Here is a 12,032-nt window from a genome sequence, read left to right on the forward strand (position 1 = left end):
CATCGACATCACAATCCCAGGAGACAGCAGAATTGAGGAGAAGCAGCTAGAGAAATTCGTGAAATACGAAGATCTAAAAATCGAGCTGCAACGACTCTGGCATAAGCCCGTGAAAGTGGTCCCAGAGGTACTTGGCACACTGGGCGCAGTGCCAAAGGATCTCAGCGGACATTTGAAAACCATCGGAATTGACAAAATCTCCATCTGTCAATTGCAAAAGGCCGCTTTACTGGGATCGGCAAACATAATTCGCCGCTACATCACGCAGTCCTAGGTGCTTGGGAAGCGCCCGACTGGTGATGAAATACGAAATCCAGTATAGTGATCTCGTTTGCTGTGTTGTACTGACATAATAATAATAATAATAATAATAATAATAATAATAATAATAGTAATAGTAATAATAATAATAGTAATAGTAATAATAATAATAATAATAATATTAATATTAACAATATTTCTAAAATGCAAATTTCCATCCAAAATGTATCTAATATGAAACCTTAATCATATTGTTCTGCAGACTTACAACTTCTGCAAATTTGTGTATTGGTGTGTTAGTGTGTACCCTATTGGCCTTCCGAAAAGCTATTCCGACAGGCCTGGGACCATTGATCTGATAATGTGCCATCAGGATCCAACCATTAAGAACATGTATGGTTTTTAACTGTTTTAATTGTTTTTAATTGTTGGTTTAAAATTGTTTAATGTTATATTGTGTGTTTTGTTCTTTGGTTGTGAGCCACCCAGAGTCTCTTGGGAGTTGGGCGGCATACAAATCCGAATAATAAATAAATAATAAATAAGTGAATACCAGCACTAGATGGAAATTTGGAAGCCATAAATGTCATTTTGAGTACTGGAACTTAATAAACCCCAGATCCTTCTTTATTGCAGCATGTAATAATATTGCAGCTATAAATATCTTTTTGTTATTATTTCTGAAAACAGATGTCAAACGCTCAAGTTAACTTTCACTGGCGGGTCTTAATTTACCCTCACTTCTGCCCTCGAAAACCAATCACATATATATAGGAGGCAATATTCCTTCCTGGCAGTATGAAGAGATCAAAGGGATTGCAAATTTTAATCAAAACATAAAATACGAAAATACAAAGAAAATGAGAATACAGTAATGTGAAAATAGGGGATGAAAAGGGGAAAGAAAAAAAGTGTTGGGTAAAGGAGTGGGGGGAAGGGTTGAGCTCCAATTACTTTTTGGCACATCAGAGTAAGGTAATAAGACAAAACCTTGATTTTTTTACTTTTATATAATACTATCGAGTAGCCGTTTTTATAAATCTACATCATCAGCCAAACCCAGAATCAAAGTTTCACTTTTTTCCCACCTCAAGCACAAAGTCCAGAAGTGGTTTCCAAACAGAAACAAAATTCTTTGTGTTCTTTTCTTTAAGTAAAGCAGCTGATTGGGCCATCTCTGCTAACTCCCATCGACTTTTGCAGCCATTCGCCTATATCCAAGATCTCCAAAGTGTCATTTTTAGATCTTCTTTCAGAGCCTGGGCTTGAGAGACATGGGAAGAGTGTCTCTATTGTTTCCTTTTTTCTTCACGGCAATTCAAAGGTGTAGAGCAGGGGTCCCCAAACCTTTTACACAGGGGGCCAGTTCACTGTCCCTCGGCTGTTGGAGGGCCGGATTATTAAAAAAAACCTATGAAAAAATCCCTATGCACACTGCACATACTTTATCTTAAAGTAAAAAACAAAATGGGAATGTACTATTTAGGGGGGGGGGAGAAGTCTGAAATTCATATATGTTTATGTTTTGTTTTTAATTTTCTTTTGTTGACATCTGATTGGCTATACAAGGTTTTCTTGGCTTATAGAAAAAGGTATAAAGAAAGAAGGAAGCACTTTGGCATAATGGTTAATAAGTTAGAAAAATAATTGGTGTTGTACTTTTTGAAGGAACATTAAGGAGGGAATTTAATTTAAAAAATGAATGTAACTGGATGACAAAATTAGAAAAAAAAACTTTTGCAACTTTTTTGATGATTGATATTAGTTACTAACAAAATACTGCATTTTATTCATGGAAAATTAGATGGTACATGGTATTGTTTGAATGTATGTTAAGAGAAAAAATAAAAAAATTACACCCCCCAAAACAGTCCTTCCTTCCTCTGTCCCTCCATTTCTCCTTCCTTCCTTCCTTCCTTCCTTCCTTCCTTCCTTCCTTCCTTCCTTCCTTCCTTCCTTCCCTCTTTCATTCCTCTCCACTTCTCTTTCCCTCCCTCTCTTTCCCTTTTCTTTCTTTCTTGCTCTCTTTTCCCTGTGCTCCTGTCAATCACTGGTGGGCCGGATAAATGGCCTCAGCGGGCCGCATGTGGTCCCCGGGCTGTAGTTTGGGGACCGCTGGTGTAGAGAGGAAGGCTCTGGGGCTGATGCAATCCAAGGTACCACCTTGTTCAATGTTACGCCATCCTGATTCCGTCAGGAGAGGGGCAGCCAGTAATGGGCTGCTGCCCCCACGGAGGGGGGGGGCGTGCAGTGGGGGATAGTAAGTTCATGCACTATTTATTGAATACTTAATAATTTTTTTATTGTCCTTCCTTCTCTAATACCTTAATATGACCCTTAATTACTTTTAAAATAGGAAACAGTTACATAGTATGTTTTTACCCATAAAATGCCTTAATCATTTTAATCATTATCTAGAACTGAACTTTTATCGCAATTAAAGAAAATTGAGCTACTTGCCTAATCTGTTATCATACTGAACCTTGTGGGTACAGTACAAAACCTTAAAATGTTACTGTGTTCTCAGCAAATAATGCTGTCTACCCTTTGTCCTTTTTTGTGGCTATTCAAATAATGTGACTTAATCAACTGAAAAAGAGTCCAAGCACCTATTTGAAAACTTATCTTGGTCAGTAAACCACTCCCACCCAGTCACATGACCTTTAAGCCACTCCCGGTCACATGGCTGGCAAGCCACTCCCACCTGGTCACATGGCTGGCAAGCCACTCCTACCAGGTCACATGACCACCAAGCCACACCCATAAAGCAAGCCTCACCCACAATGTGGCAGTAAAAAGTTTGGCAGCCCATCCCTGGGGGTGGCATATAAATTTGATAAATAAATATTGAATTCAAGCCGCCTCTAATTCTCCCCAACTCAGATCCTTGCCTGCCATGTCAGACGATGTCGAGAAGAAAGAGGCTCCTCCAGAGCCAGAGGCCAAACAAGATGAAGGAGAGAAGCAAGAGCCAGAGCCGGAGCCCAAAGCCGAGCCGGAGCCAAAGCAAGAGCAACAACCAAAGCTGGAATCCCCACTTCGTAGCCCTCCAGCGCCAGAGGCCCCTCCGTCATCCATGCTGGTGACCGTCACCATTGAAGAGGAGACTGGTGGGGGGCCACAACTGAACGGGGATCCCTTGGCAATGAGGATCGGCTCAGCTGAGGAATTAGGAGCCACCACCCCGGCCCCTCCTGGCAGCCCCCCGGCACGCTCCAAGTCGGCATCGCTGAACGACCTGAAGCCCCAGAACAGCGTCAATGGAGGCCCGCGGGCGGTTGTGAGGGGAAGTTTGTCTGGCTCTCAGGTGCATCTCGCGGGCAGAGCAGCGTCTCCGCGGGCCAGTCTGAGTCGGCAGGCCTCAGCAACCGGATCGGCAGCTGGGGAGGCTGGAGCGAAACCCAGAGACTACATATTTTTGGCTGCTCTGTCCTGTTTCTGCCCCATCTGGCCGATCAACATTGTGGCCTTCGTGTACTCAGTCATGGTAAGTGCACGAGTCAAAAGAAGAACAGTACGCTTAGCCAGGCAGGGACAGAACAGGCAGGGCAAGCAAACTCCACTCTCCCTCACACTGATGATGTTACCTAGTTGGGTAAGGAAACGTGGCCTTTGCAATCTTTCAATCGGTGCTTGAAAAAAAAGGCTTTCGATTAGAACGATCAGGTGGGGCAGGAACAAAATATGCCCCGCCTTCCCCTGCCATCTCCAATGCAGGTAGTCCTCAACCTGCTTTATGTATGTTATGTTTGTATGTATGATTTTTAAATAATGGGGCTTTTAGACTTTTAATATTAGATTTGTTACTGTATATTGTTTTATCACTGCTGTGAGCCTCCCCAAGTCTGCGGAGAGGGGCGGCATACAAATCTAATAAAGAATAATAATAATAATAATAATAATAATAATAATAATAATAATAACAACAACAACAACAACAACAATAATAACCTACAACCATTTGTTTAGTTATTATTCAAAGTTACAAAGGCATTGAAAAAAGTGACCTCCTCACCACAACGTGAGGAACTGTATTAAGGGATTGCGGCATTAGAAAGGTTGAGAACCACTGTGTTAAAGGGTGATTAAAGAATCTGTGTCCAGAACGTTCCCTGAGTAGTGTTCCTGATTTCCTGTAGTCTGCAATTTTTACTCTGGAAATCCATTCCTACTCTCACACCATTCCAAAGAGGTTCAACCCAAATTGAATAGCTAAAAATCTGTAGCGATTCTCAGTCATCCAGGTCATGGTTGTCCCAAAGGTGTGTTTTCAAAAGGCGACTGGACTTTTTTTGTTTTGTTTTTTTGAATAATAATAATAATAATAATAATAATAATAATAATAATAATAATAATAATTTTTTTGTCATTGTCAAAACAACGAATTGTCATTGGCAACGAAAGTCGTGTGACACCCAGAGACCAGTCCCACCATACATAAAATCAGAATAGGTAAATTTAAAAATAGAATAAAAAATAGAATAAAAAATAGAATAAAATGTTGAAGACATTTCGCTTCTCACCCAAGAAGTTTCTTCAGCTCTGACAGGGTGGTGTGGAATGGAAGGAAACCCATTTGCCTCCTGTAGAAGCACCTTAGGGGCAGCCATGATCTGGATGACTGGGAATCTCTAGATCAGTAGTTCTCAACCTGGGGGTTGGGATCCCTTTGAGTGTCGAGTGATCATTTCACAGGGGTCGCCTAAGACTATGGGGAAAAGACAAATTTCCCATGGTGTTAGGAACTAAAGGTTCTTTTTCTTTAAAAAATTTTTTTAATTGAATTATATACATTAAAAACAAAACATATAAACAATTAGGACAAACAATTGTATGTACACACACAAAGAAAAAAAGAAAAAGAATCAATTCAATTAAATTGTACATATCTATTAAACACAACATCTACTTGGTCATTTTTACGGCTATTATAGATGATGGTATTTTTTAAAAGAATTAATTCCGGTTATCTAATTTATATGCATATTTGTGAAAACAAAACAAAAACAAACAGGAACTAATGCTTCTATTCTGGCCCCTTGGAACATATTTTTACAATCTGACCAATCAAGCGTTTACAATGGGGGTGTCCCTCTGACCTTCCTGCCAATCAGCTTAAGGCCCTGTTGGGAGAATTGGCACTAGACTTATGGTTGGGGGTCACCACAACATGAGGAACCCCTGGTCTATAGGCTTTTTATTCAGGCAAGCTCTTAAGAATCTAGAATAACTTTTAACATCCATTTTCTTTTTGCCTCCCTCTTCAGTCCCGTAATAGCTTCCAACAGGGAGACATCGATGGAGCTCGGCGCTTGGGGCGGGTAGCAAAGCTGCTGAGTGTCGTAGCCCTGGTGGGGGGCTTGCTTATCATCGTGGCCTCTTGCGCCATCAATTTTGGAGGTGAGTAGCCAGGAAAGCACTGCTTGATGGGAAGATTTCTCTAGAGCAGAGGTAGCCAAAGTTGGCTCTTCTATGACATGTGGACTTCAACTCCCAGAATTCCTCAGCTAGCATAATTGGCTCAGGAATTCTGGGAGTTGAAGTCCACAAGTCATAGAAGAGCCAACTTTGCCTACCCCTGCTCTAGAGAGTCGTGGTGTTTCAATTCTAGACCAGTGATTCCCAATCACAGAGGTTTTAAGATGTGTGGACTTCAACTCCCAGAATCCTCCAGACAGCGTCCTGCCTTGGGAATTCTGGGAGTTGAAGTCCACCCTTCTTGGTTGAGGAACTCTGTTTTTGGATGACTTCAGAAGATGGTATTTCAGAATAAGGAATTTCCTTCCTTAAAATGGAGTTTATGTTGGATTCTCTGTGGAGTAGACCCCACTGGGGAGGACAAAGCCTGTGTTGATTGCGCTGCAACCATTAATGGCTGCTAATGTTGCCCCCAGAGAAATAAACTGCTGTAATCATCATCATCATCTTAAATACATTAAAGAGTTTTGTTGTGGCAAGGTTACATAATTATGACCGGAAAGATCTAGAAAGCCTGTGTCATGGAAATCAGCATTCTTATTAAAACCTGCAGCTGCTTCAAAACAGCTCGTTTGGGAGGTGGGGGGTGTCAGGCTTTTTTTGTGAGTAGGCCTCTAAGCCAACCAGAGCACTGTGTGAAGTAACCAGATAAGGTATAATTATCAATATTAATTATAATAGGTAAAGACCCAGCCTAAGAGCTTTTACCACTGGTGATAGTGAAAAAAAGTCAAAACCGCAGTCAGGGGATCAAAGCCACACCTATTCTATTTATTTATTTCCCACCTTTATTACTTTTATACAGTGCTACCTCTACCTAAGAACGCCTCTACTTACGAACCTTTGTAGATAAGAACCGGGTGTTCAAGATTTTTTTGCTTCTCCTCAAGAACCATTTTCCACTTTTAAACCCAGGCCTCCAATACTGTAATTGGAAAAAGCAGAGAGAAACCTCGGTGGGGCCTCTCTAGGAATCTCCTGGGAGGAAACAGGGCCTCCACCCTACTCTCCCTGTGGTTTCCCCAATTGCACGCATTATTTGCTTTTACATTGATTCCCATGGGGAAAACTGTACATAACTTAAGATGGTAAGCACACACAATATTCTTTCTTCTCCAATTTCCCTACAATAACAATCTTGTGAGGTGTGTTGGGCTAAGAGAGAGTGATTGGCTACAGATAACCCATCCGGCTAAGGGAGGATTAGAACTCACTGTCTCTTGGTTTCTAGCCTGGTGATTTAATCACTAGACCAGGGGTGTCAAACTCCTGACCCACAGGCTGGATGCATCACACACCACCCCCGGTTTAACCCTGCTGTTCTGTTCGAAAAAAGTTCCTAATGTTATGTTCCCGGGTCACCCTGACCCGGACCGAAAACTCTTCATTTGCAGTGCTTATGTTTGGTCTTTTTGAAAGCTTTTTTCACCTGGAAACATGTTTGAACATTTCTGCACACAATGGAATGAAAATTGAACTGAAAAAATTAATCCTTATTGGTTTATTTTGCACATAAATGTGCCTCCCCCCCCGTTTTTGTGAAAGTTTTTTCAATTTATGGATAGTTTTGCTTGCAAAATCCATTCTATTTTACTAAAGTTGGTGTGGGATTGGTAGCTTGAACATTTCTGCACACAATGATATGAAAATTGAACTGAGAAAATTAATCCTTATTGGTTTATTTTGCTCATAAATGGGCCCCCATGCTTATACTCAAATAGGCTTATACTCGAGTAGGCTTATACTCGAGTATAAAATGATATGGTCTTATATTCAAAAATAAACCAATAAGAATCATTTTTTTTCAGTTCATTTCTATTTTTCTTATGTTTAGGATTGTTCAATTTAGTATATCAAAACTTTTGAGTTTATTGATAATTTTGCCTGCAAAATGCATTCTATTTTACTATTCTATTTTGGTGTGGGATTGGTAGCTTGAACCTTTCTGAACATAATGATATGAAAATTAAACTGAAAAAATGATCCTTATTGGTTTATTTTGCTCATAAATGGGCCCCCATGCTTATACTCAAATAGGCTTATACTCGAGTAGGCTTATACTCGAGTATAAAACAATAAACCAATAAGAGTCATTTTTTTCAGTTCATTTATATTTTTCTTATGTTCAGGATTGTTCAATTTAGTATATCAAACCTTTTGGGGGGAAATTCCTTAGGGATTTGTAGCCTTAAAAAATATAAATTGACAGGAAATTCAAAAAGGATGGGGGGAGGGGCTTTTTGATCAAAATAAAAATATAAGTCTCAATTTTTCCAGTTCAATTTTCATATCATTATGTTCATAAATGTTCAAACTAGTTTTCCAGTGGAAAAAGTTTTCAAAAAGACCAAATTCAAGTACCTAAAAAAAATCATTTTGATCCGGGTCTATATGACCCGAACAGAGTAAATGTGACTTTTTTTTTGCCAAGAAAAATTTTTTTCCCCCACCCCCACAAATATTTTTTTGATGATCAGCATTGTTAAATTGAGTAAATGAATGCGTAAGATTTTAAAGAATATTTCGGATTTGGAGCATAAAAAAATAAAAAGTGAAAATTGTTGCAAGCAGCCGGGGGGGGGGAGGCCTTATTTCTGATGTTAAAAAAACAGTAAGAATCATTTTTTTCAGTTCCTTTATATTTTTCTTATATTCAGAAATGTTCAAGGTACCATTCCCACACCAACTCCAGTAAAATAGACTGCATTTTGCAAGCAAAACTATCCATAAATTGAAAAAACTTTCACAAAAACGGGGGGGGGAGGCACATTTATGGGCAAAATAAACCAATAAGGATTAATTTTTTCAGTTCAATTTTCATTCCATTGTGTGAAGAAATGTTCAGACTACTTTCCAAGTGAAAAAAGCTTTCAAAAAGACCAAACATAAGCACTGCAAATGAAGAGTTTTCGGTCCGGGTCAGGGTGACCCGGGAACATAACATTAGGGAGTTTTTTTTTTTCAGCAAGAAAGAAACCTCCCACCCCCCCAAAAAAATTCTCATAGAGAGAACCCCTGAAATGATGAAAAGTCATGAAATTTCAAGTTTCAGATATGCAGGGAAAATTTTTTACAGGGTCTCAAACCTTGATTTCGGGTCTCACAGACCCGAACAGAACAGCAGGGTTAAACAAGGGGGAAAAAGTCATGATACATCACGTGATGATGTGAGTTTGAAAGCACCTGTGTATTGTATGTAAAAAGAAGGTGGGGCTTTGATCACATGGTCACAACTGCCATTTTGACTTTTTTGACCCTTGTACACCCCTGAATCTCATACCTTCCCTTGATGTAAGGTCATGAACCTCCCCCTTGCTTTTCCTAACGGGACTGTTCCTGCATGCTTCAGGTTCCAATTAATGCCAGGGGTGGGGAGTTTGAATTGAGCACACCTGAGATGCTAATCCCTCGTGCTTCTTAACAAATAGCAAACAAATCCCTAATTTTGCTCTCTTTTCCTGTGTTTGTTTTCTCCCCCCCCCCCCCTTGATTCCTGTGCCCTTGTGTCCCCTTTCTCCTTCCCAGTGTTTCAGTGAAGGTGGCTGTTGGCTGCCGCTGCACCCCTAGCCCCAAAATTTCCATCTTTGGAGCGGGGGACCAATATGACTACAGTCCACCCATCCTTTCTCATCTCACCTGTCCCCCTGCATCCCAGAACCATACAAAGCAAGAGCACAAGGATGGAAACCATAGAAAGTTTGAGAGAGAGAGAGAGGGAGAGGGAGAAAGAGAAGACAAAAGAACACAAATGAAAGAAAACAGAAGAAACAGCTTGCAGTTGTGGTTAAACACTTCCTCTCTCCCTGTAGGGAGTTCAATTCCCTCTAAGAAACTGGAACCAACCGCCCTTTTCCATCCGATGGAGAAAGAAGGAAAAAGGAGGAGCAGGATTCACATGTTCTCTCCCACAGTCTCTCTCTTTCTCTCTCGTTTTCTTTTCATCCATCCATCCATCTCTTCAACTAGTGGCCTGTTTGCCCATCTTCCATCAACTGCCAAATTTCAACAGCAAATAAAACTCTTTCAATCTTCCATGTTTACAATGTTCTCTGCTGGAGAAAAAGGCTCTTCCCTTCCCGCTCCGCCCCACAATCCTACGAAGATAGTGGGAGGAGCATGTTTACACATTTTTGCTGGGAGCAAAAGAACCAGCCTTGGAAAATTTGATCTCTCCTCTGTTTACAAAAGACAATGGACAGAAGTGAGAAGGAGAGGGCTGAAAGCCATGAATTGGTTTAGAAATTGGCAGGGATGTAATAAGAGCAACTTACCATGACTCCAAGATTGTGTTATCTAGGTAGAGGTGGAGTATAGCTCAAACAGGTGTGGTTGCACACCCACAAGACATCCGGAAAGGCTTGTATAACCAAACATACCATCCTGCCAATCAACTGGAAAAGAAGTGACAATGGAATGGGTGAAGGTAGCTGAAGGAATGAATTAAATAAACAGAGAATTAGCAGCATGAATCACAAGAAGGTAAGAAATGTATGGTGAAAACGATTGTGAAAGATGAAGATGGGGAAAAAATGGGGGGGGGGATCCCACAAAGTCCACATGCAAAAGAAGGAGGTGATTGGCAGAACGAGCTCTATGGAGGAAAATGTTACAAGGTCCAACAAACCACAATTAAATGGCACCAAAAGAAGTTGGAAGGATGGCAACAGAGCTACTGGAGGACATGAAATACCTGTTTTGGGAACCCTAAAGAAGAAACTGAGATTGCAACACTGAAAATGAGAATGTTGGAATGAATTGGGGGGGGGGGGGGAAGTTGTAGCAGAAGTAAGGACGGTGTGTGTATGTTAGCCGACATCCTATTCTGAAGATGAAAGCATGAAACAACCTTTCTTCTTTATAAAAAAACCAGCTGCAGGCAGAAAAACACGATTGCAAAGCATGAATGTGGGCAGCGTATTTTAATTGGTGGATCAATCTATTCGACTCAGTGATGGGCTGTGGGAGCTGATGAATCCTGGCCAAACACTATTTAGAAAAACCCCAAGTATTTAGCAAACATGAGAAGACAGCTGGGGCAAGAACGTGGCAGGAATTCAGGATGGCTGTAAGTTGAGATGAGGAACGTGCCAAGAAATTGTGGGGAAAGACAGTTCCAAGTTATTATGCTACCTGAAACAAAAGATTAAATACTATATCTTTATGGTGCAAAGACAGATTTACATATCCCATTGTACTTAAGGATGGAAAAGCAACTTAAAGAGGACAGAGCAACTGCATAGCATTCACAGTTTGGCTTTCCAGCATATGTACAGTGACTGTTACACCCGAAAATCCTTATAAAGCATCTATCATCAAAAAGCATTATAAAAATTAAGTCTTCTCTGTGAAGGGTTGCTAACAAGACACCTTTCACATATCCAAGCCAAGACCCACCACAATTCCCACCCGGTCCTGGTCCACACTGGTTGGGCATTATGGGAGTTGTGGTCAAAAACAACTGGAGGAGTCCCGTTGAGGAAACTGAAGTTCATCATGTCTTCCTGTTTTCAATCCTCTCCTTTGGATCTGATAAGAGATTGTGAATTTCTTTGCTCAGTTGGCTTTGAAAGCAAAAAAGGCAGAGAGAGTATGCACATATTTTCTCACACACAACAGAGGAGCAATTCTACCGAATATCGCCAATCTCCAACCTCACTACAAAGAGTGAAAAAACATCAGTATTGTGAGGATCAGAACTGAAGCGGGGAGGTATGTGAAAACCTTGCAATGAAGCAATGAGCCTGTATCTGCAGGAGCGACAATGTCATAGAGAGGAATATGTTTCCAACCTGTATATATATTGCATTATTAATTCTCTGTTGGACAAAGGAAGCTTATAACTTAAATCTGCAGTCTGTGCTATTAAAAACCAAACAGGGGCATCCCCATTATTGGGAGTGTATAGATCTTAGTCAACATTATCCATGGTGTAAGAGTCAAGGCGAGAAGGAATAGGGTAGCACCATCTAGTTATTAACAAGCAAAGAAACAAGATATTCTCCAAAGGAGGGGAAAGGGGAAAAAAACACAACCCAGGAACAGATGGAAGTTTGCATAAGATTTAAAAGCCACGAAGGCGGAGGGGGGGGAAGGGAATACGGCTATCCTTGGAGAAGGAAAGGAAGCTGGGCTGATGCATTACAGACCCCACTGTTTTGGATGGAGAGAAGATTACAAAAAGCCAGAGAGGGAAACCCATCTGCCCAGCCAATGCACTAGATGTGACACAGCAACACAGGTTGAGAAGGGTTGAATGGACGATGCATCACTGAGAAATGCATTCTTGAGCAGCC

General features: G+C 40.7%; 1 protein-coding gene across 1 annotated transcript; it reads left to right on the top strand.

Annotated features, from left to right (window-relative positions):
* The first annotated feature begins 3,044 nt into the window (after positions 1–3,044).
* Positions 3,045–9,275, top strand: LOC139154134 (proline-rich transmembrane protein 2-like). The gene is made up of 4 exons (XM_070728565.1): positions 3,045–3,052; positions 3,145–3,748; positions 5,529–5,661; positions 9,265–9,275. The coding sequence occupies exons 1-4, from the start codon at positions 3,045–3,047 to the stop codon at positions 9,273–9,275; spliced, it is 756 nt and encodes a 251-aa protein (XP_070584666.1).
* The last annotated feature ends 2,757 nt before the right edge of the window (positions 9,276–12,032 follow it).

Source organism: Erythrolamprus reginae, chromosome Z (assembly GCF_031021105.1).
Source record: "Erythrolamprus reginae isolate rEryReg1 chromosome Z, rEryReg1.hap1, whole genome shotgun sequence".
NCBI classification, from domain to species: domain Eukaryota; kingdom Metazoa; phylum Chordata; class Lepidosauria; order Squamata; family Dipsadidae; genus Erythrolamprus; species Erythrolamprus reginae.